Source organism: Archocentrus centrarchus, chromosome 9 (genome assembly GCF_007364275.1).
Source record: "Archocentrus centrarchus isolate MPI-CPG fArcCen1 chromosome 9, fArcCen1, whole genome shotgun sequence".
NCBI lineage: Eukaryota > Metazoa > Chordata > Actinopteri > Cichliformes > Cichlidae > Archocentrus > Archocentrus centrarchus.
This window is the reverse complement of record NC_044354.1, coordinates 13410508-13436378: the sequence shown is the minus strand read 5'-3', so window position 1 is coordinate 13436378 and position 25871 is coordinate 13410508. Positions and strand designations below refer to the sequence as shown.

Genomic DNA, 25871 nt, shown 5'->3' with positions numbered 1-25871 from the left:
AAAGAAATCTGCAGTGAATTAAGTGGAGAACTTGGTTTTATTGACATGCATGAAACAGCTCTCAGAAAAACAAAACACACCAGTCATGAAACTATCAGTGTACACCTTAAAACTTTTAATAACTACACAAGACAAAGAGCATCAAGACAGTTGTTCTTAAACAGCAAGTCAACCTAAAATCCAACAAAACAATACACAAGGTGATTTCACTCATGAGCTGCTGCTGTTGTCTACTTGGGCTTTTTGATCAGAAAGGCAAAATGTGCAGACTCCACCATCTGAGACTGCCTAGTTTTTAAGAATTCTATAGTAGGCCCTATGTTACACACAAAATATGTCCTATCAATCAGAACTATTTAGGAGAAACACACACACACAAAAAAAAAAAAAAACAAAAAAAAACATTCACACTACTTCATAAAATATTAGGAAACATCTCATAACACCACAAATATAATTCTATATGATTTCTATATGAATTCTAGATGATCCTAAATATGATAGTATTTAAATACCAATGAAAATATTACCGAGTTGTTACAAACAAATTATTAAAGACAAAAGTTTAATAGTATAAAAAGACAGGTGTTCAATAGAACTGGGAATTCTTCTCTTGGTCAAAGATGCAGAAATCAAATCTGTTCCTCAAGCCCTTTTTAACTAAATGTAGAATCTATCAAAGTGCTTTAGGTTATAGAAAGACGAAGGAACCAACACTGAGGCATACCCTGATGGGAAAAAAGCAAATAGTGGCTTAAAAAAATGTAACTGGCTGGAGTAACAAAGTAAATGTAAAGTCTAACAAAAGCACACTGTAAGGGTCGGACTCTCAGTGTTCTTTATAAACAAGATGCAACTTTTATGTTTAAGGAAAAAAAAGAAAAACTTATATTCAACATAAATTAAATCCATCTTAGCATTTATAGTGAAGGCTTCATGTTAGCCATAAAACATCTGATATAAAGTAGAATATGTATGAATACGCCAAATTACTTAGACTTTTAAGTGCCCCTATTATGCTTTGTTTGTTTTTGGTTTTCCCTATCCTTTAGTGTGTTACACACATAAACTGTATGTAAAAGATGGACATAGCTTCCAGGTATGAAAAACGGGATTTAAATGGCCAGCGACGCTGGCTGCAGAGAACGGCCCCCCGTCTCCTTTGCTCTGTGACCTCAGGAAACTTTTTCTGAGGAGTTTCTGGGCTCAGTAGCTAGCTTCAGGTCATATTTAATTTTGTAAATTATGCTCCTTGTAAGAGTCATTTGCCAGCAACTTGTCACTCAGAAGTCATTAGCCAATGAGCATGTGGTTTCGCAGTCAGATCCACCCCCCCCACACATCACGCCAGTTTTCAAAACACTGAGACGGTAACGGTGAAAATGCTCAACTCGAGGCTTCCTAACAAGACTGCACTAATCGACAGGTGATGTCACACCAGCTATGCCTTTAAGCTTTTGTGTGCAAGTTTGCAAAGTTACAAAGTCCTAACCATATGGAGTTTTTCTCCCCCCACATTAAACGCTGCTCCTGAACTCCTTCTAGGTCACTATATATACAGTCCCATAATGCCACATGGTTAAGGAGCACAAAGAATGAGGAGCTGCTTCACAGCCCATATTAGTGTCCACAGTACAGCCAATTCTGCTAATTCTGTAACGTCTCCACTTACTGGCTGCAAGAAGGTACGTAGGAGTCCTCATGCACTCCTGGAATCATAGGAGGCAGAGCGATGCACTGCTATAATCTTGATAACAGCCACGTCATGATCATTCAGGTAAGTTAGAGATAATGGCTGTGCTGTGATTTCTGTTATATTTACATGTAAACTAATCACAGAAAGTTAAAAGCAATCAAAATTATTTCTATTCTGGACTATCTTAAGCATATAATCAGAGTTGTCTTTGCTTTCATCATGCCAACTCACCAATCAGAGCAGGGTTTTGTCTGAAGGGGGTTCTTAAAATGAGAGGAGCTTAAATCGGAGCTTTGAAGATTTCAGCAGTATATAGTTTGAGAAAAATGGTAGTTTTAAACATTAAGGTATGTAAACTTATTCTAGTAGTCCCCCAAAATAAAAATTATGAACCCGTAAAGAAGCATAATAGGGGCGCTTTGACAGTAAAATTCATCAAGATATAAACTTCAAGATCCTGACACTCCCACAGGCACTTAGCAGATAGCTATATGTTTCATTTTCAAAGTGCAAAAAAGTTACACGAAAAGCAGAAGAGTAGAAGATTTGGTTTTTCCATTTCTAAACAAATTCCAGCTCTCACTCTTCCTCCTGCTCTTCATTCTGCTTCTTGGGTAACTGCAAATGAAAAAGAATAAAAAAATAAAAGTGAAAATCTTTTTAAAATCATGTTGTGTGGCCCTCAAGTTATGTTACAACTATTCTGTGATCAAACATCTACAATCTTATATGAACAGAAACTTCAGGGTTTTTATTTTACTTGTTCTATATGCAGGGAATTATATTAATGATTTTACTCATTCCATATTCTTAATAATTATATCCTCTTATTTATATTTGTGTTTGTTTTGGATGGCAATCACAGCATTTCGTTTCTTTTCAGTAAAGCATCTTGTTCAGTGTGTTTTTACAGTGATCAGCCACAACATTAAAATTCCCAAATATTTTGTGGGACCAAAACGGCTCCAGATGGTTGCTCAGACTGAGATCAGGAGAATTTGGAGGCCAAGCCGATACCACGCTCCGACAATTCCAGAACAAATTTTGCAATGACGCAGGGTGTGTTACTACACTAAAAGAGCCCACTGCCATCACAGACTATCGTCACCATGAAGAGCGGACATGGTCTGCAACAGTGTCCCGTTAGGTGCCAAAGTAACATTTCTACCGACATTTCTTTTTATCCAAGTACATCCTGGTGTTTCCTCTTTACTGGACAAATGATGCAGTCCAGATGATGTATAATAAAACATGATTCATCAAACCATACATCCTCCATCCTCCCAGGGCTCCATGGGGAGTTCTGATTTCTGTGAGCACACTGGACAGCACTGCAACCTGTCTGCAATTATGAAACAAGCTGTGATGCAACATATGCTCCATCTATCCTAGCGAGCATTACGATTTGGAGCAGTTTGAGCTGTGACAGCTCTTTTCTAGACATATAAATAAGCCTGGGGTGCCCATGACCCTGTCGCTGGGTTCAATGGTTGACTTGGCTTGGACCACTTTCAGTAAATGTTACCAGGAACTCACATGACCTGCTGTTTTGGACCTGCACTAATAGCCTCAACGTTTCCCTTGTGAAAGTTGCTCAGATAGAAATACTATGAACGGAGTTCAACACAGTCAGGCTTTCTTTGTGTTAGCCTGCTCAACAAAATCTAAAACCCCAGATGGAGATAACAGGTCCAAAGAGAGACGCCAGATAATGAGGATGATAAAGTAGTGATTAAAAATCTATAAAGAACATTAAAAAAAAAACATTACAGTAAAATGCAACAATGTTGCAAATAAGACGAGATTAATTAGCATACAGAGTGGGTACGGCTTAACAAGTTGCACATATAAAACACATTTGCCCAGCAGAGAGTCTATACGCCACTTAAAATGTGCTGTAAATGAAAGAATCAGAGCCGCTTTCAGCTGATTTTAATTTGAAACTCTGAACATAATCCTGACCTGACTCTTTAGATGATATTGTGAACTGTAGATGAGATATTCAAAGTCTTGATAATTTTACATGGACGAACATTATTCTGAAATTCTTCCACAATTTTTATATGCAGTTTTATGCAGATTGATGAACCTCTGCTCATCTTTACTTCTGAGGAACTCTACCTCTCCAACATGCTGTTTATACTTAATCATGTTACTGAGCTGTTCCCAATTAGCATAATTGGAGCAAAATGTTCCTCCAGCAGTTTTTTCAGTACCACTTACTTTTCCAGCCTTCTGTTGCCCCTGTCCCAACTTTTTTGAGATGTGTTGCTGCCATCAAATTCAAATTAAGATATTTTCCATGAAATAGTAACATGTCTGCATTTAAACATGTGTTTTCTATCTTCTATTGTGAATAAAATATGGGTTTATGAGATTTGCAAATCATTGCATTCTGTTTTTAATTTATATTTTACACAATGTCACAGCTTTTTTGGAAATAGGGTTGTAAAATGTTTTGCTATTTTTTGTTCTCATTGTTTTTTTTATTATAAAACATTATATGCTAGGTTAAGACACTGTAAAGGTATTTCCTTCATTATGCATAAATATGCTGTGTTTTTATTGTTATTCAAAGGATTAGTAGCAGAAATATCTTGCTTTTAACTTTTTTCCTTTTGAATTTTTTTCATGTAAGCTGGCAGAACGAAAAATGACACTTTTTATTTTAATTATGTTGGTTTAAATTAGTGAGTTTTTAAGATGTAAGTGATCTGATCCTGTTTTGCAAATTATAAACATTTTACATGCATTAAAAAATTTTTTTTTTTATATATATAACTTCTTTAAAATTCTTAAACAAGTGGAAGTGGAAACTCATGTGTCTCCACTTTCAGACTTCAGTTTCTTGGTGATCACTTTCAGAGCTCTGCATGGTCTAATGCCTGTGAACTTTTCATCCATACATAAACATGCAGACCACTGAGATCTTCTGACCAAAATCTGTTGTTGGTTCCTCGTTCCAGACTGAAACCTGAAGGAGCATTCGAGGTTACAGCTCCTAAACTTTGGACTGTTCTACTGTTACATCTGAGATCTGAGGACTCTACTGAATCTGTTAAAGAGCAGCTCAAGACTTATTTGGATAAGCTTGCTTTTAACTAACTTTTGGTTTGTGTGTGTATTACTGTTTCTTTTTGTTGCACTTTATAATCCTTATCTAGAAAGGTGCTACAATATAAATAAATTTGATGTACTGCTTACTCCACTTCTACAACATGCAAACAAGTAAATGGGATTTTAAACATGTGTACCTTTGATATTGGATTCCTTCTGTTCCCTCTTCCTTCTTTGTTATCTAGATAATGAAGTCTAGTGAACAAATAAACAAATCAGAATATTAACGTACTATAAAGGTCTGCAGATCAAATCCATTTTCTTTACTACTTCTCCAGGATTACAGGGAAAATATCTTTACAATACAATAAAGACAATGTAATCAGTTAAAAAAAAATAGTAAAGTTAAACTATTTTCAAAAAGATATTTCCACATATATTATTTTACCCCTTTAGAGATGCAGACTTGTCTGTGTCACAGAAAGATAAAGGAGTTCCTTCTGCTTCTCCACCCTGCTGAGGTCTGTTCTTCACAGAAACGTCATAGTTGGAGGTCTTCCTTTGATTCTGTTGTCCAATGTAGCTTCTCTGCCATCCCCTCTGGTTTTGTCCTGATGGTGTTTCCCTATCAAATGCAAAGTCCTCATCCAAGAAGTCAGCTATATGTACGTGGGAAAAAAAAAAAAAAAAAGTACAAAAACAAACAAATGCACATTTAGTGACAAGAAAAACAGTACATCCCTTATCTACTAACCCAAAATAAAATGCAAACAACAAGAAGCCTTTACAAGTTATACAAACTTAGGTTCAGTCTTTGTTGACACAGGGTTGCACCTTATGTATGCATTTTATTTTTTTTAATTGAACAGATTGGTAATTAAGACACACCCCCAAAAGATTTAGGAATAACATGCCCATGCCATGAGAATAAAGACATTTTAAAAGACAGTGTATCAGATTGCGCAATTATTGTTTAAAAGCACATTTAAAACATGCCATTTTCTCATATCTAAACAATGTTTCCCGTATGTGGTTACACTACTGCTGCACCACTGCAAATGGCATCATTAGAGTTCTCAGAAGCATTCAATAATTTATTCTCCTTAATCTGATTTCTGAATAAATGTCAGATTTTACCTTGGTGCCTTATTCTTCTCTGAAACTCAGGGGATGACTGTCCAAAGGGTTCTTTAGCAGGGCCCAGTGGTTTTTTGACCGATGCTTTTGATACATTATTGAGAGGGTGAGCACTCTGGGGGCGCATATCACATTTGTCCTATATTAAAGAAAGAAAGAAAAAAAAACCCAGACACAGATAAACACATTTTCAGGAGAGGCAGGAGTGTAAGCAAAGAAGTGTATTTTATTACAAATTGTAATGCCACATTTTTCAGGATAACTTACATGTGGATTTACCTTCGAAGGCAACAGAGTACAGTTCTTAACAACCAACATGATAATGACAGTTTTGTGCTCGCTAGGTCAGCTCATGAGTGAAATACCTGATGATGAAAGACTACAGCCTCTTCTAGAGCAACGCCACAGAATTCACATGGAATGACCACATCGCCCTCTAGTGGACTGGCCGGAGGACTGTAGGAGGCCGGGGAGACTGACCGAGGGAAGGTGGGGATGTTAGAAGCTAATGTGTCAGGTAGGCTGTGCACCAGCCCTGAAGCACTCCTGCTAGTCCTGTCATCTTTAGGTGGAGATGAGGGCTGTTTGCTGAAAGACGCAAATGCCGAAGCAGGACTGCACCCAGTCTGAATCAAAGAAAAAGTACAAAAGGTTAAAGCCTACTTGAGTCAAGTCATCATGTTGTGTCTAGATAGAAATGAGGAGCACGTGCTCCGACATGCATAGGGTGTTAACTGAACTGTGAACAGCCTAAAACCAAGATAAAACAATGGTATGCAAATGTTTGAATGCCATGAGATATCTGTCTGGATCTAAGCATTTTACACTGTGCAGTATGCATACACACAATTACTTGTCCTTTAGCATCTGAGAGGGCAGCAGTGTGTGCAGAGGTTTTAGAAGGAGAAACCAAAATACACACACGTTATAAACTAAAGGCGAAGCTGGAATCAGACCAAGAGGGAAGATATCTGAAAACGCCAGCTGAAGGAACTAGATAGCCTAAAGCAGGTCTTTTACGCTGATTAAATGAATGTTTCTTTTAAGAAGAAAAATTTCATAGCATTGTATCAGATATGAATTAAGGCCAGTTTCAAGGTTTAGTCCATGGCAGATGCCAACTGTGATATGCCATAAGTAAAAAAAAAAAAAAAGCTGCAGTGATTAAAAACCTTACACTTAGAACAACATGGTGATATTTTGTTTAAAATGACTTGAATTATAGTTGATATGAATACTGTTGTTTTTTGTTGTTAATCCCTTTTGCTCTAGAGAAATCAAGAATTCTTCATTTAAAAAAACAAAACAAAACTGACAACAGATAAACATCCGGCATTACTAAGTGTCATCTGTTTACAGGCCGACTCAACAAGCCCCACAAAACAGTACACACACAAAAAGAGAAAACTTGCACATATAGTGTGCAGAAAAAATATTAGTTTCCAGCTGTTTGCAACATCACCAGTGTCAGGTTGGTTTTATCTGTCAATCCAGTTCTGGTTGTTTTTTTTGTTGCTGTTGGATATGATGCACTGACTTGGAATCAAACTGGCATTCCTGCTTTCCTCCAGTTTGGCAGGTTCCCTCCAACATTTATTTTACTTTAACAGAAACAAAACTTCTCAAAGGAGAACTTCAAACTATTTTTGTTTCACTGATCACACAGTCTAAAGATAACACAAAGGTATCTATTGGTTATCGAACGAAAGAGCTTCAAGACCACTGAAAGGGAATATCTGAGCAACATATAAGTGCTTAAGAATCAGCAACTACAGCATGCACAGAAGCTTTGGTTAATTGGACTCCACGCATAACTTTAGAAAAACAAAACAAAAAACTTTCAGATCAATCCTAATATGAGCTTTTAATGTAACAAGTCTGGACTTCTTTTTCATTGAAATCTGCTGAAACTGCCCTTATTTTCTTAAAACTGAAACCATGCCTTAAAACAGCTGGAAGCACAACACCCTTTAGAAATGCTGGAGAAGAAAGTCAGCAAAAATATAAAACTGAAGATCCTTATTATTAATCAAAGCACAGAGTTTCCAAGTGTATAAATGTGACACATAGCAGTCCTTTCAGGCATCCTGTGACTGTGGTGCTTTTGTCCATCATAGATTCTGTGAGCCCACTGATGTTTTTAGAGGCTCGTTAGAGAGCCGGGTGATTTAAAGGAGCTTTCCAACATCTAAAATCAATCCTCATGTTGAATGAGAGTCAAAGAAACAATAATCAAAAGCATTTTCAAACCTGATGTAAAATGAGGTCGTCTTCTGGAAACAGCTCTTCGCAAAATTCACAAGGCAACATGGTATCTGTAGAAACAATTTGAAATGGTGAATAAACTGACAGCTGATTAACTTCATGTTTCCAGTAAACACTAACTCACCTGTTTGATCCTGGTCCTGGACTGCGCTTGTGCTTGACCCTACAGTGAAGTCTGGGTAGTTGTTGTTGGCCAGAGTGGTGTTGGATTTTCCAATCTTGTGGTCCCAGATATCACTCCACACGTTGCCCTCAAGACCTCCAGCCCTTGAGTCTCCATCACTCTGCAGGCTGAGAGCCAGCATGTAGTCAAGGCCAGATGAATCCTCATCCAGAGTGTGCTCACCGTGTGGCCATGTGCTGCTGCTTCTGCTATGCAGAAAATCGCCCTGGCCCAGCACTAAAAGTACAAATTATTATACAATCAGCTCAGGAAAATGATTGCAGCTGAATGCAACAGCATGACAGCTTAATTCCAGCCTAGATGTAAAATATAGAGTAAAAGGGAAAGTTTTAAGGTTTAGGATTTGCTCTCATTTTATTTTCTGACAAAATCTGAATGATAAACTTGTGCTTTGTTTTTTTTCCCCCCTCCACCTATCATTAGCCAGGGAAACCCCGTATTTTCAATACCAACACTCAAAGGTTATTAACACAGGCCCTCTGCTGAGCTCTCCCATAGTGCCAAATACCTCAGCAGCAAAATCTCTCAAAATAGATTTTTACTAGAAGCATTAAATGTCCTCTGCCTGTAAAAGCTGAACATTTATAGTCGGAGACTTAAACTGTGAGCAATGTTCAACAAGTGTAGAAACTAGACGGAGCTGTTTTTGACTTCTCTTTAGAAGAAAAGTGCCAGTTACACTGAGGTTATGCTGATATAGACAAATGCACAGGTATGCCTTCTAAAAATCAATGTATGTGTGCTCATTTCTTTGGCTGTCAACTCCTCCTACGCAATCAGGAGTTGAGCAACCGAACTTGGCACAAAGGTACATCTTAGGCCCCTGAAGCTTCTTATCTACATCCCATATTATGATATCACCATGATACCTAGCAAACACCTAGCAATGGGCTAAAATAAAAAATTTTGCATTTAAGCACCTACAACACCTGATAAAAGCATTTTCATTTCACAGCCAATTAAATTTCTGGAGCATGGGCATGTACTGGTGTCTCAAAATGTATCAATCAAAACACTCACAGCTGCTAAAAGGATTCTGTGGTGAAATATTTCTCCAGTCTGCAGGCCGAGGTCCCCTTGAAGTGTTATAAACTGAAGGCCGTGGAAAGGCTTGCTGCTCTCCTGCACTGATGTTGTTATTTTTCGGGCCTCTCTCTTGGCTTCTCAGGGGGTTTCGGATGGAGTGGGTCTCCAGCCATGCCCCCGACTGCTGTTCCACTGGACTTCGACTCGTCCTACTGTTGTTTCTTTCTTGGGGAGGTGTGAGGCTTCCACATAAGGCTGGATGCGTAGCTTGCTCTCGTAGCATTACATTGCACTTGCAGTAGGAACAAGGCTCGGTGCGTGTTCCACAATAATCCTCATGCTCTTTGGACTGACTGAAGACAAGCTCCAATTCACAGTACTGGCATGGGACCAACCGCTGAGAGCATTCAGAGCTCTGCAAGAGACAATCATCATGAAGACGCAGGACTTCATGAAGATAGTTAAATATTAGTTATAAACAGGGAAGGGAAAGGCTCTCCAATAATACCTGGTGGGCATCCAGATGATTCTTCTCAATCTTCAAACCACACTTGCACGTAATCTAAAATGGAAAGCAAAAGAATTGAGAGTTACAATCATCCACTCTCAGTCTGACATTGTTTTCTCATTCACTGTTTCCTTGTGGGTTAAAGACTTAAGGTCAGTGGTGAATGCTGTGCTAAATCTAGAGGTGATTTTTCATTGACACAGCCACGTTATAGTTAATTTAAGATTACCAACTAAATGTAAGCTTTCTGCAAAAGAATAAATTCTTAAATAAGAAATAAAGCATCCATGAGGTACCAATACACCAAGTGAACATTAAGGTTGAGTCAAAAGTGTCCTTTGATTCAATTATTTTTCTCTCAGGCACATTATCACTGTTATGATGCTTTAACAGTACAGGATCAGTTCGCAGCTTATGCTTAAGAACTGAACTTTTTACATACATATTATTTATTTCTAGAATTTCCAGGAGGGGTGGGAATCAGAATAACGCTATTACCACGATGTGTTGTCAACAATAAAGATAGATTCACAATACAAACCAAGGAGCTTTGAAAAAAATAAAAAAAAAAAACACTGCAGTCGGGGCATGGACAACCAGGCGCAAAATTTTAAGTCAAACTTAGAGGAATTAATGTTTTGCTTTGTTTTTGCTCTGTTTGTTTTTTTGTTTGTTTTTTTTGGGGGGGTGGGGGGGGGGTGGGGTTATAGGAAAAATAAATATCAGTTTGTCAAAGCTATTGCTGTGATCTTTAAGTCAACCCTTTTTACTGTTATTGCTAAAAACTGCAGGTAGTTTTTCAAGTTCAGAAAAAGTTTGAGAACCACTGCAATACACTGTAAGAAAATCATCTACGATGCATCACAATATCTGTGTAACTAATAAAGAAAAGGTATCCCGAAAAAGACAAAAAAAAAAAAAATACAGGGACTGTGCATTTACTCACTGCATTAAATGTCATTGTTTGTGCACTATCACTATTATTCAATTTTGACAAGATGTCAGTGCAACAACTGCACCTCAGCCATTTTCCTCCTGAGTTTCTAATTCTAGTTGCTCAGCTTTCGCTTCCTTAACCCCTAAGTGTCACCAAAATGAGTCATAAAATAAGAGAATCCAGTTACATCAAATGGGTGTGGAATCCATTTAAATCCATTTAGTGAATGTTTTCATATATTCAGAACTGAATTTAAAATCCTTCTCCTCACATACAAATCTTGAATAATCAGGGTCTGTAGTGTCTTAAAGTACCTTATTATCCTAACAGGGCTCTTTGCTCTCAGATTGCCAGCTTACTTGTGGTTCCTAGAGTAGAATGGAAGGCAGAGGCTTCAGCTTTCAGGCCCCTCAACTATGAAATCAGCTCCCAGCTTGGATTCAGCAGACAGACACCCTCTCTACTTTTAAGATTAGGCTTAAAACTTTCCTTTTTGATCAAGCTTATAGTTAAGGCTGGATCAGGTGACCCTGAACCAGCCATTAGTTACATTGCATTACACCTAGCTGGGGGCTTCCAGTGATGCACTCAGTGTTTCTTCTTCACTCACTACTTTTCACTTTCTGCTGATACCTGTCTTTAATCATTACCAATTATTAAACTCTGTCTCTCTCCCATAGTTTGCCTTTTGTCCTGTCGCTCTCTCTGCTCTCTTCTCCCTCCCCTCACCCCCAACCAGTTGCAGCAAATAGTTGCCCCTCCCTGAGTGTGGTTCTACTGGAAGTTTCTTCCTGTTAAGAGGGAGTTTTTTCTGCCCATCGTCACCAAATGCTTGCTCATTGGGGTTCATGTGATAGCAGGGGTTTCTTTCCATTATTGTAGGTTCTTTACCTTACAATATAAGCACCTTGATTGACCTGTTGTTGTGAACTGGCACTATATAAATAAAATTGAAATGAATAAAAAGTACAGCTATTATGAGGATAAACGTATCTGTATTGACGTTTTTATCCACACACTACCACACCACTGGCAGCATACACCTATCTATTGCAGATATAATGTTAAAGTCTTCATCACTCATCTTCAGGATTACCTGCGTGTGCTCCTGCTGTTTGTGCTCCTGAAGATCCATCCTGGGCACTGGCTCCTGGCACACATCACACAGAGCGATGTTTCTCCTGCAGTGAATCTCGTGGGTTGTAAAGTTGGCTTCGGGAATGTCATGTTTGCTTAAAAGGGCAAAGCAGATTAAGAAACATTTTGCTCACACCCTTTAAAATGTTTCTATCAAGCGACGCAAGATTTTCATACCTACCAATTGCCACAGAACTGTGTGTTTTCGTCAGCCATGATTTTGCCAAAACCTGTGGGGGGGAAAAAAAAAAAAAAAAAAAAAAAAAACCTGAGAAATCACTCATAAATGAGCAAAGCGTTAGGAGGAAGAGACACTGAAACAAGCTCTTTGTTTGGTGATTTTGGCGTCTATATGCCGTACAGTTTGTAGCTAAAGAATACGGTGTGTGACTGATTAAACAGGTGGTATTTAAGCACCAGGCGGCAATAACATTTGTTTATAGAGCTCTATTTAAAAAGGCCCAGACATTCTCCGGGCTAATGTTAAGTGTTGTAAGCCGCCACTGTTGTTACTCATTGAAACTGCCTGGCAGCAGGACTTTCGGTTTGCTCACCCAGTGTTTCAGGCAGGTAGCTGACGTTAGCTGACAACGATGGCCTGAATTAGCACGGAAATCCCTTCTCAATAAGAATCAACAAGCATTTTTTTTAACTAAAATTAACATGTGTGCAGTATTAGCTCTTTTCTATTTAGCTAGACATATATCTCGATATTAAATAAACCTTTAGGTATCGATGCGGAGAGTTAAGTTAACGCTAGCTAACTAACTTTATAAGCTTTTACGAAGCGGCTACAAAGCCAGGAAGCTAATGTAACATCTTGTTTGTTGTTGTTGTTTTTTGGGTAGTTTCTGGCGACCCTAGGAAATAAAGCCAAAGCAACCTTTAAAACGCTACCGTTAGACAGTCAATGATATTCACCCAAGCTCACAGACGACAGATGAACTACCTGACGATAACTAGCTAGAAAAACAGTTCGCTATTTCCTCCTTGTGCTTATGGAGATTTGAACCCAGCGCGGCGCTTTTCAGGCTGCTTGCGTTGAGCTTGGACTCAACCGAACCAAATCCTCTCATTACAATTTATAAAACTGCAGCCAGAATACTCCTGCCAAACGAGATGGGAGGCTCTGTTTTTGAACTCCACTGACTTATCCACTTATCGTCAACCTCTTACAATTATGTCGTTAGTCATAAAAAAAAGGCTTATTTTTGCCTACATCGTTATATTTTCAGTATTTGGTTCAGTTATTTGTCTTTTCCGAAAAACTTGAAAAAAATGACTCAGGGCATTATTTTAAGAGGGTGACGTTATGTTAAAACAGTTAAAGGTCCCAGTTAACTGTAAGTCTGAACTCAGGGCAGAAACGCTGCAGAGCGTCTCCAGGCTCATTTCTGATTGGTTGACAGGGCACCGTGGGAAGGCTCAAAGTGTCTCTGCTAAGAGTCAATTCATGTTTAATTTCCATCCTAGTCCTCAGAAATCTCGTGAAAAATGCATGTATGTATTTAGTACACATTTGTATCACAGATTTACTTTTAAATTTAAACAAACAATTTAAAAAACACTTGCCATACAACATAATTCTCTTAAAACACTTGGCGAAATGTGTTTATATTTATTATTTAAAAAAAACCCTGGCTGGGAGGTCTTCTACACACACACACACATATACATATTATTGTAAGAGGTTGATGATAAATGGATTCAGAGTTCAAAAACAGAGCCTCCCATGTCATTTGGCAGGAGTATTCTGGCTGCAGTTTTATAAATTGTAATGAGAGGATATATATATATATGTGTGTGTGTGTGTGTGTGTGTGTGTGTGTGTGTGTGTGTGTGTGTGTGTGTGTGTGTGTGTGTGTGTGTGTGTGTGTGTGTGCACCTCAGCACACAAGCTCCTGTCAAAGATATTAGCAGCTAAGATGAACAGGCACATGTTTCAATACATGAGCGAGGCCCAGAAAGGAATTGGCAGAAATACCAGAGTAGCAAGACACCACTGGTAGATCAGTCACTTGAGACTGTAAGACCAGTGCACCCCCTGGACTGATTACAAGAAAGCCTATGGCTCAATGTCTCACAGATGGATCCTGGAATGCCTAGAACTGTACAAGATCAACAGTACCCTAAGAGCCTTCATCGGGAACTTGGTGGGGATGTGGAGAACAACACTAGAGGCCAACTTCAAGCCAATTGCACAAGTCACCATCAAGTGTGGAATTTAGCAAGGAGATGCTCTATCCCCCATGGTGTTCTGCATAGGCCTTAACCCCCCCTCAGCCAGATCATTAACAAGACTGGCTACAGATACTGACGACAGAATGGAGCAACCATCAGCCACCTCCTGTACATGGATCAAGTTGTATGCCAGGAGTGAATGAGACATTGATTCACTTGATACTGGAATGTCATTCAGATTGGAAAAGTATAGTTGTATGGTAACAAAGAGAGGGAAGGTAGTAAGGACTGAGGGGATTGCATTACCCAAAGGCAACATTGCAGACACTGAAGACAGCTACAAGTACCTTGGAATCCCACAAGCAAGTGGGAACCATGAATAGGCTGTTAGGAAAGCTGCAAACCCCAAGTACCTGCAGAGAGTAAGGCAAGTCCTGAGGAATCAGCTGAATGGGAAGAACAAGATATGGGTAATCAACACCTACGCCCTGTCAGTCATCAGATACCCTGCTGGGATAAGAAGCTGGCCTAAGGAGGAGAAAGAAGCCACTGACATCAAGGCAAGAAAGCTCCTTACCATGCATGGAGGGTTTCACCCCAAATGCAGCACCCTGACACTGTACGTACTGTACAGATTCACTATCCTACCAAAGATCCATGAATACATCAGGAAGATGGACACAAATGATCATGTGCTTAGTGAGTACCTTAGGCAGCAGAAACCTGAGAAAGAAGAGGAGAAAGAACAGGAACCATCATGGAAGGACAGGCCTCTGCGCAGCATGTACCACCGGCATATAGAAGAAGTGCTGATATTGAAAAATCCTACCAATGGCTGGACAAAGCTGGGCTGAAAGACAGCACAGAGGCACTAAGCATGGCAGCACTGGAACAACCTCTAAGCACAAGATTGATAGAGGCTGGGGTCTACCACACAAGGCAAGATCCCAGGTGCAGGCTGTGTAGAGATGCCCCTGAGACAATCCAGTACATAACAGCAGCGTGCAAGATGCTGTTATGTGCTTGGTTATGCCATAACCAAGTAGCTGGCATAGTATACCGGAACATCTGTGCCGAGTACAACCTGGAAGTCCTGAGGTCAAAATGGGATACGCCACAAAGGTGGTTGAGAATGGCTGAGCTAAGGTCATGTTGGACTTCCAGATACAGACAAACTGATGATGGCGAACCAACCACCACTAATCATAGTAGTGGTGGACAAGCAGAGGAAGAAGGCTGTAGTCATTGATGTAGCAATACCGAGTGATGGCAACATCAGGAAGAAGGAACAGAAGAAGCTTGATAAATAACAAGGGCTGAAAGAAGTGCTAGAGAGGATGTGGAAAGTGAACAGTGATCCCCATGGTAATCGGAACACCCAGGGCAGTAACTCCCAAACTGGAAGAGTGGCTGCAGCAGATTCCAGGAACAACATCCAAGATCTCTGTCCAGAAGAGCGCAGTACTAGGAACAGGCCTCTGGTAGAGGACCCAAACTTGGAGGACAAAGACTGCCCACATAGAGAGAGAGTGAGTGTGTTTGTTAACACCACTTTAGTGGTGCTTACAAACAATATTTACCCACTATCACCTATTTATATTCATAGCATGGTTACATACACTGCTCAAAGAAATTAAGCCAACACTCAGTCATCATAGTATGACACAAAATCAGTTAAACTTCAGCGATATCAGTCTGTCCAGGTGAGAATCCATGTCTTCTGTTTTGGTGCAAATGAAAGTGACAGCAGGTGCACTGGAGAGGCAAGAAACCAACCCCCAAAAGGGAATGGTTTTATAGATGGTGGCCACATACTATTGCTGTCTCCTCATGCCTCCTGAAAAGTTTTTCTCTCCTTTTGCTTTTTGCTAGTGTTCTTGATGGTATCAGCAGTCCATCCAGGTTCCACAGGTCCAGAATATCCACACATGCCATCACAAAAGGTTCTGCTGTCTCCCTGCTCAGAGAATGGGCCGTTTTTTTTGTTTTGTTTTTGCCCCGTGGTGTTTTACCTTAAATGCCTCAAAAACATGGTATTGATATGTTTAAAAAGACACAGTGATAAGAATCAGCCCTTCATCGTTGATCCAGCAATCTCTTATGCACAGACATGCAGCACACACCAAACAACACAGTCTTTTCAGTGTTTATTGAATTTCTGATCAATGCCATCACATCAGACACTTCCATTACGGTAAGGCACAGTTTTGTTCAAATAAAACACTGATCTTATTTACAGCAAATGTGTTGATGTGGTACATACATATGGCTCTTCCTCAATCTAAATGACCAGCCAGAGACTGGACCAATAATAACTGGTTTCATTTAATTCAAAGCTATTTTTGTTATACAAGATTCAAAAGATAAAGCCAACATTTTGCAATGCAAAACGAAATGTAACTTCATACCAAAAGTTTAAAAAATAATATTGTGAGAAAATAGCAAATACATTTCAAAAATATGTGATTGAATACCGACTGAAAGTAATGCCTAGACATGCCTGTGGATTATTGACTTGGTGGCTTGGCAAGCATCTTGTGGGCCAAAACATGGAGTGAACTAAAGGTCTACAGCTATGCCTTTGCCTTGGTATGACAGTCTTTCTTACAAAGTGGTAACATTTAAAAAAAAAACAAAAAACAATAAAATGAATCCTGCAGCCCCTAAATCTAATTGTTAGTTCTTGTTGAATCATCATTTAAGATCATAATTGGTCACATGATTGTCCGATAGAAATTTAGGTCCAACATGAATTCCCTTGATAAAACATTACCAGACAAAACATTTATCAGAAATATTAATCGGCATTTGTTTTTAAAAAGATAATAGCACAAACAGCCCTGCTGTTTGAAGCCAGAGTAAACACAGGAAATGACCATGACTGAAATACTACATACATCTCAGGTGTGCAGGTGTAATAGTTACTACCCTATGTTCCAATTCAGGGGAAATATTTAATAAAAATTAAAAAAAGAAAATAAGTACCAGCACTGATTTAAAAAAAAAAAAAAAAAAAAGAAAGAAAAAAAGTTGCACGCTTGATTGGCACCACAGAAAAGAACTAAAATGACAGGAAAACATTCACAGATTATATTTTGCTGTTAACAAGATGGTTTAACACTACATAACCCCTTCACAGGGTCATTATACAGGCTATAGGTGGAAAAGCACTATATCTCACATTTTACTATCTGAACAAAAGAAATGTGCAAAAGACAGAATTGCATGATTAAATTGAAACTACACGGAGCCAATGGTGATGTTCTTTTATGGTGTAAGAGGAAAGGCACCTTATAGTTAACTCATCATTGAATCTCGTCACATAATAGGACCCATGTTAGCATATGCGGGATGTCCGCTACACAACCAACAAGTGACAGAACTTTACATGCTGTTAATAGGCCATAATATACCAATGCATTTTTGTGCCTGCCTTCATGTAATCTTACAAAAGCCCATGCAAAACATATTTCAACATCACTACTTTCCTGTTACTCTCCCTGTACACCAATGACAGAGAGTTTAAAAAAAAAAAAAAAAAAAACTCTAAGAGTGGGACATTTGGTCAGTCACTGTAATTATAGCAGATCAGTTAACAAAATAAATGACTAACTACCAAGTGTTAGAAAACACTGTTCAGCAGCTTCAGCAATAGAAGCCATTTTTCCAAATGTCCTTGGTCCAATAAAAAAAACAAAACAATTCAGTAGGTTGCTCTTACAGAGTCATTAACCACAGTCCTGTGGAAAAAGAAAAGGTTTACCCTACTACATGACTTTTTGATCTAGTGAGGCTTAAAAAAAAGGACTCAAAAACAGCAAACAAAAGAAAGGAATAAAAGGAAAAGAATGCAGGAAATATTCAGGAGACACAAGGAAGAAGGCACAGATTTTTAGAGCTGAGTTTAGAAGTCATAGAGGTAGAAGAGGTCAGAGACAGCAAAAAAAAAAAAAAAAAAAAAAGTAAGGAGAAATGATATAAAAGGAAGACGTGTGATGAAATGTCTATCTGTCCTTTGACCCGAGCTTCTCGATCAGGTCCTGCAGGGGAGCGAGCTCTCGCCTGTCGATAAGGTTGAACTCCTGTAAGAAAAAAAATATATACAATGAATATCAGGCTGGTTTCTGAAACATATTCACATTTTATAATTATGCACATTAACTGCTGATTTAATGCTGCATTAAAAAAAAAAATTAGAGGCTCAATACAATGTTTAACAATTATCAAGTTAGTGTGCTAGGTCTGGGCAATACAGCAAATAAACATTACCACTAAATATCATAATATAGATTGTGATGCAGGCGATATTTAGAATGTAGAAAATAAGCAGTAAACACCTTCAAAATGTTTCTCAGACCTCATGGATACAATGTGAATGATGGATGTAAACAATTATTTCTTTGGGAGAAAACTACACAGAGAACCTTTAAGTTTGAAGTTTAAAAGCTATAAAATATAAGTTTAAAGCTCAAAAATATCAAAAAAACATCTTTAAACAAAAAGGTTGATACTCTCCACAACCAACATGAGGCCTGTACTATGAAGCAGGATTTGGGCTTGTCGGGGTTAACCCCTGGGTTTTCTGTACTATTCGGTTTATTTTAGTGTTTGAACAATGTCAGCTATTATAACAAAACAAGTGTGGTTTGTGAAGGTGTTCAGTATTGCTCACTGTTTGAATATATGTTCACACTGCATGACAATTTGGATACTGTTGCTTTTTTGTGTGTGATTTCTTTCCCCTGTTTAGGTGTTCAGGCTACTTTTTAAATGTGGACAATAGAAGATTAGATAGAAGAGGTCCTGACCAGAACTTCATGCAGAAAAAGAGCCATATAGTTACATGTACCATACTGCTGTTACAGAAAGAAGCACGGAAGCCAAAGAAGTCAGCAATCACAGTTTCATTTAAAGTTAATGGCAGAGGACGCCGGAGACTTAGTGTGCACATGATCACGATGAAAAGGATGAGAAGAGGAGCGCTAACTTTCTAATTATGGCTTTCCTGTAGAGCAATGACTGCTATTTCTGCATGGAGGTGTGTGTGGATACAAACATTTCAGGATGCGTTTAACTACATCTGTCAGCAATTCTCCACAAGTCTTGCACCAAGATACTCATGTCAGGCAAATGCTACATGAGTCACATGCATTCTGATTTAACTGCTCACAGACTGAGGTGGTATTGCAAAAATATCTACCCCCCCCACACACAATTATGTAAGTGGCTCCATACAAGAATCCATATGAACTGCACTTTTCATACTGTCATTTAAAAAAAAACAAACAAAAAAAAAAAAACTGAACTGAGTCATATGCAAGAAATAAAAACAAAAAATTCAAACTGAATTCAGGCCTCTTTTATCTGCAGTATGAACAGAGCGTTAAGATACATATTACAAGAAGCTTTTATTCAAACTTGAGCCAAATGGAAAATGTTTCAGAGAGGTTATTGGTTCCTCAGCACACAGATTACCAGGCCAACTGTACAAGATAAGTGACTCAGGACTCTTTGGCTGAGTGTATACAAGTAACAGTCCAGGTGTAAATGGGGATACACAAACCTCATACCTGAACAAAGAAAATGAAGTGCTTGAAGGAGGTGTTGAGGTGGGCCTCCTCCTGCAGCTGCATCACAGAGTCAAAATGCTGGTGGTAGATGTGAGCGTAAACCCTGAACAGACGCTTCAGGATGGTTTTGGCCACAGACATGAAATTCTTGGGAAAGGGAACTCCTGTGGGGCAGAAGGTGGTGGAAAATGCTGATGTCAAGAGAAGAGTATGCACTGCTTCTATGCCCATAATGCATTTCAGTCTACATCAAGAGGACTGTTGTACTTTTAGCTTATTTGCCTAGTTTAAAATAAAGAGACAGCTGGTGAAATCTTTCACCCACACAAAGTTCCAAATGAAAATCTGCATTGCTTGCAGAGCGGTGACTAGACGGTATCAGCTTAGCACACTGGGTTTTTGATATAAAAATGAACACTGACATTTAAAGTGATACTTTTCCAGTTTAAAAGTAATAGTTTCACATTCACAGAAAGATGGACAGCAGGAACTGCAACTCTCTCATGCTTTAGTCTTCCCGTTTTAAATACCCAGCTGCAGAAAATGAACAAAGAGAAAGCTTGTTTGTCTAAGAGGCTTCTTCACGTCAGTCTGCTTCTCAGCATGCAAGACACACTTTAGCTGGACTGAAGTCATGTGACTGCCTTGGACAGCCAACACTATTATCCTGTTGCCCTTGGTTATCTTGTCTGTGTATTTAGGATTGCATTGTTTTGAATGCTAAGTGTGCAGCACAAGAACTTGTAGTTGACGTCTGGTCTATTTCAAAAGCACAGAAGACAGATAATTAATATAATTTTTAATTAACTTTCATGGACTATAAATGAATTCAAAGGAAATCTCTTTCTATGTAATACACTTCTATAAAAATATGAAACTGCAACCAAATCACCACAGAAGCTTTAACTTAAGTTTGAAAATAAAAACTTTGATAAAAACTCACCAATCTTGGAGGGAAAAAGTGTCTCGTCATCCAGCTGATCCTGCACCCAGGTCATCAAATAGTCGATGTACTTGGGCGCAGAGCATTTGATGGGCTTTTTAATATTGGTACCATCAGCCCAGTGATACTCATACCTTCAGGGAAACAACAAAATTAATCATCATCTCTCAGGATACCAACTTTTTCATTAGTTAAAGTGAACCTGCAGAAGAGACGCGAAAGCTCGGCATATAACATGGACCCATTGTGTCTTTCTGTCAGGACAGTGGAACATCATCTGGTAGCTGATAAGCCAAAAAAAGAACAGAAGGGGAAATGCACAAGTTTCATAGACTTGATGGCGGCTCTGTCAACAGGAAGTGAACCCCCATCTCTTCCTCCTGATTAGAGACTGAACGCAGAGACTCTTGGCAGGAGAGAGAGGATAGGGGAAAAGTCTAACTAAACAGCTTCTGCAGGGACCACATGCTAGATTTAATTCCCGTTTTCCTCATGTGACACTCAGATGACAGATTCGAAATTAATTTACTTTAACCATCTCCACCATTCAAAACGTGATCTGGGAGCTTGATTCTGTAGTTAACTCGTGAGATCAGATCTTAAGAGCTTGGCCAGGTCTCTTATGTAGAAAAGGTTTTTATCTCAGTGAGACTTCCTGGAAAAATAAAGGCAAATAAATAAAATGTCTGACTAACTACATAATATTCTGAACAAGATAAACAGAGAAAATGGACCCACATTAAGGTTCAGGATAAGAGGCTCAATTTCAGTTCTTCCCATGCAGTTTGAGCCTAAACAATGTAAGAAGTTACAATAACTACCTCTCTTCACGACATTAAAAAGGAAGTCAGCTGAACTGAGCTTCCTTTTATGCACGGTGAAAAAAACAGATTTAGTTTTGGGGGAAGTACATCCCCAACAGAAACATTATTTTGGGTTTCAGACACTAAAAAATAAAAAAAATGTGTTAATTCCACAGCTCAGTGATAATCTAAATGTCTTAAATCCACAATCTCTGTCATTTCTGTGATGAATTGATATATTTTACAGATGGCAGTGGGTACAGCACACCTGTTACCCCTCACATTACGGACGACTCTGTTCTACTCAACTATCCCCGTGACATCAGTAAGCACACAGATAAATGAAGCAACTAAACGCCGGTGATTTTCCTACCGTGCCACAAAATGTCTTGCATGAAAACAGCCTATTGGAAACATCTTTACTCTAAATTAAGCAGCATAAGCATGAGGACCATGGCTGCCGTTACCTTGGTCCCGCAGACATCACGGAGCAGCTCGTCTCGGTGCAGAACTCAGTGATGGTACCGTACAGCATGTTGATCTGGTTGAAGAAATCCACCGCTAAAGGAAAGGGTAAATTCTCATTTGTGTTATCCAAAATTTATGCATATTACTATGGTTAAAGTGATACTTTTTTTTTTTTTTTGCAACAGATTAGATTAGAATATGTATCATTAATATTAGTATCATCTACACCCATAGTTTAATAGATTTAAAGGGACAAAGGCATCTCCTGTGTATACAAGTGTATATTCTAGCAAACAATATTTTATTAGAGATAATATATAAAAACATGTAATTGTACAACCCCTGCTTAATGCTACAACTAATAATTTACCAATCTCTCAGTTGTGTTATTTGACCCTACCTTCACACCACATGGTGGTGCAAACGTGCAGCACAAGTGAAGGACTATTTTATTTATGTTTCATCTTTACAGTGGGCATGGGTGCAAACTTTAAATCATTATTTCAATTCTAGATGTGTGGGCTTATTGGCTTATTGTATTGAGTCACTCACTGTTCACTGCAATCCATTCATTGAGATCCTCTCCCTCTGGCAGCATGACAGCCTGTCTCAGGTTTCCGCTGCCCAGCGTTGCCTCGGCGTGTTTCAGCAGCTCATACTGGTGGGAGCCCTCTGGGATGTTCTTTTTCGGCTTGAAGGTCTTAGATGAGCGACTGCCACTGGAAGTACATAAATATGGAGCTAAGAAACTGTGTCTTCATGGTGGTCATGCAGCACATCTGTCTGACCCCCCTGCAAGATCACATCCGACCTTCATATGTTGATGTTCTGGAATTTTTATATCTGGAGTATCTATATTGTTAATTAGACACATTGGTCTTCTGCTTACAAAGTCTACTGATTGTGTCTGATTCCTGCTTGGCTGACTTTTATTTGTTTTAAGGTCTTTTGGGGGTAAGTGTGTAACAGGACAGAGCTGAACACTGTAGATGCTGAAAAACCTCTTTAGTAACAGACACTGGGTTATACAAATAACAGACTTAACTGGACAGCGGCATTTTAAAAAGCTTGTGTTGGAGCAGATGCTCCTTCTGGGCCTTAATACTCCTGTTTGCTTCGTGGTGGACAGCCATGAACTTCGTGCTGAATCCAAACTCATGATGGGTGACTGCTGCAACTTTTCCACAGCGTCAGTGCCGTGACTTTACAGTCTGTCTCATAACCACATCACAGTGTATATACCCCCCTGACAGGAAGCGCACCAGTGTCACGGTATAACTGTAAACAACGGAAGACTTAATTAACTGCGCTGCTTTACATTTTGTAACCTCTCCGCGAGATTAGACTACCAAAGGTGTGGCTCATGGCTACAGTAGTATGTCTGGGCTCACTAAACTAAATGAAAACGTGATCATATGAGCTAAGCTGGCTAACCAAACCCGAGTTAGCGCTGATCATCGCGCTAGCCAAGTTAGCACGCATTAACTCTCTAGTTTAAAAAGTTATAGTTCGTGAGTTACGACGAACTGTAAATCAACAGCTTTCCGATAACGTTACATTCTCCAGTGATAGCTTTGAATAAGAAGGGGGAGATTTTAACGTAACTTAAACCTATACTAAGCCTGTGATGCGGTTAGCTGACTACTTTCCGCAGTGGTGTATTATTTTAACGCCACTTACTTCCCTTGACTGAACTTCGTAGAAGCGCAGCTACCATTAACCGCAAGCGCTCAAAAAAACAAACAAACTTTACTTACAACAGGAAGCTCATCTTGGCGCAGCAATCGTTAAAGGCCCTCGATTAGAAGTCTTGAAGCTGGTTTAGTAAATCGAAACGCGTTTTAAGAACACACTGTAGGCACTTGTCAGTGGTGCCTGCTAACAGCGACAGTAAATGCTAACGTGAACTGCACCCACGGCGGCTCTTCCTCTGTCTGCTGCCTACAGCAGCTCAACCGGCAAACTGTCGCCCTCTTCGGGTGGCCTGTAGGTACCACTTGCTCTCTGAAGGGGGACTTTTATTATATCAATGCCAAGAACTTTCTATTAGAAAATGTTGATTTTTCTCATGTGTCATCCTAGAGTGCTGTGACACACAGCAACCTCCTCAAATTCTGTTTAATATGAGGACAGCAAGCCAGTGGTGAGGTTTGCAAGTAGGAGTGTCAGATGGGTTCAAGGTGGGGGTGGGATTACATCAGGGATCAGCTCTGAGCCCCTTCTTGTTTGCAGTTGTAATGGACAGGCTGACAGATGAGGTCAGGCAGGAATCTCTGTGAACAATTCTCATGTTCACAGACGACATTGTGATCTGTAATAAGAGCAGGGAGCAGGTGGAGGAGAGCCTGGAGAGGTGGAGGTATGCACTGTAGAGAAGAGGAATGAAAGTCAATAGGAGCAAGACAGAGTACATGTGTGTGAATGAGAGGGAGACAGGTGGAAATGTGAGGCTGTGAGGAGCACATGTAGCACAAGATAGATGAGTTTAAATACATGGGGTCAACCACCCAAAGCAACAGACAATGCACAAGAGAGGTGAAGAAGGAAGATGGTAGTGAGACCTGCTATGTTGTATGGTTTGGAAATGGTGGCACTACAAAAAGACAGGAGACAGAGCTGGAGGCGGCAGAGATGTTAAGGTTTTCATTGGGAGTGACCAGAATGGACAGAAAAAGAAATGAGTAAATCAGAGGGGCAGCTCAGGTTGAGTGGTTTGGAGACAAAGTTAGAGAGGCGAGGCTGAGATGGGTTGGACATGTGCAGAGATCAAGAATGCTAAACATGGAGCTGCCAGGAAGGAGGAAGAGAGGAAGGCCACAGACAAAAATATGGATGAGGTGAACAAGTACAGGCAAAGGGTTAGTGTGACAGAAAAGGATGCTAGTGATAGGGTGAAATGGGGGCAGATGATCCACTGTGGTGACCCCTAAAGGGGAGCAGCTGAAAGAAGAAGAATATTTAGCATTAGAGTAAAGATGTAGTTCATCAGAGAAAATAAATTTGAGTTCTCTTTGTTGAAATCAAGATATAGCGAGCTCCATAATTTCTTGGACTAATGGTACAATTTTGTAATATTGGCTCTGTAAACCATCACAGCTGATTTTAAATCAAACAATGGATATATGATTGAAGTGCACACTTTCAGCTTTAATTTTTCCCCAGTTCATTATATTTTATTTATTTTTCTGTTTATTTTTTTTACTGAGTTAGTTTTGTAAGTAAGAATATTGTTTCAGTTTTTTTTTTTTCCTTTTTCAAAACTGTCATTTTTATTTTGGCTAGCAGAAGAATTATAGCTGTTTTTATTTTTCAGCCTAGTTTTAGTTAACTATTAAAACCTTGGCGTGTAGTACTGTAGTTCTGAGCACCTTTGAAGTGTCAAAGTTTTAAATGTAGGGCCAGTGTTCACTTTTTCATTTTATTTATTTATTGTTTTCATTTCAGTTGAGTCTTACCTTCCAGTGTGGATTTGCTCCTTTCACTTTATTTTTATAGTTTGTAAATGGTTAGTTTTAGTTAAAGTTTTCTTAATTATTATAATACGGAGGGTACATGTCAGAATAGATACTAGAATACAAATACGGCACTTCTTGAAGGTTGCTGACTCACTTGTATACATAACAATTCTCAATAAACATGTCAAAAACATGTTTAGTAGCACCTGGCTGCTGCTTCCTTCAGTCAATTAAAAATGTTTTTACCACATCTAAATTTGGTTTTAAGTTTACTTTAGTTAACTATGAAAACCCTGGTTGTCTAAAGATTAAAACTGTGCAAATGTTAAATAAACAACAACAAAACTTTGGCTCCGCTTATGCACCTCTATGCAGGGCTTTGCTGTGGCTGTAGAATGGGGGGAGCTCGCACAGGCTGTTATCTGCAGCGCAGCCTGCAGGTGGCCGATAGCAGTGACGCAGGCAGCAGGCACGACAGGGGGAGGTGTTTAAAGGCTCCCTGCT

The 25871-nt window shown here is 39.2% G+C and overlaps 2 protein-coding genes across 4 annotated transcripts; both read right to left on the bottom strand.

Moving 5' to 3' along the window:
- Positions 1-100: 100 nt before the first annotated feature.
- On the bottom strand, positions 101-12960 carry trafd1 (TRAF-type zinc finger domain containing 1). Of its 3 annotated transcripts, none has more exons than XM_030738235.1 (12): positions 12869-12960; positions 12129-12177; positions 11907-12042; positions 9874-9927; positions 9360-9780; positions 8280-8555; positions 8141-8205; positions 6256-6516; positions 5891-6029; positions 5202-5412; positions 4951-5008; positions 101-2314 (listed from the first exon to the last, which is right to left on the bottom strand). In XM_030738235.1, the coding sequence occupies exons 2-12, from the start codon at positions 12161-12163 to the stop codon at positions 2276-2278; spliced, it is 1695 nt and encodes a 564-aa protein (XP_030594095.1). In that variant the 5' UTR covers positions 12164-12177; positions 12869-12960; the 3' UTR covers positions 101-2275. The 3 variants fall into 3 exon arrangements, with proteins under 3 accessions (XP_030594095.1, XP_030594094.1, XP_030594096.1); XM_030738234.1 differs by having other exon boundaries at positions 12502-12937; XM_030738236.1 differs by having other exon boundaries at positions 12845-12911.
- A 3318-nt stretch (positions 12961-16278) lies between these two features.
- Positions 16279-23856, bottom strand: mob1a (MOB kinase activator 1A). Its single transcript, XM_030737309.1, has 6 exons — positions 23670-23856; positions 22465-22631; positions 21912-22005; positions 20642-20775; positions 19699-19862; positions 16279-18210 (listed from the first exon to the last, which is right to left on the bottom strand). Exons 1-6 carry the CDS (start codon positions 23681-23683, stop codon positions 18133-18135), a joined length of 651 nt encoding a protein of 216 aa, XP_030593169.1. The 5' UTR covers positions 23684-23856; the 3' UTR covers positions 16279-18132.
- Positions 23857-25871: the final 2015 nt, after the last annotated feature.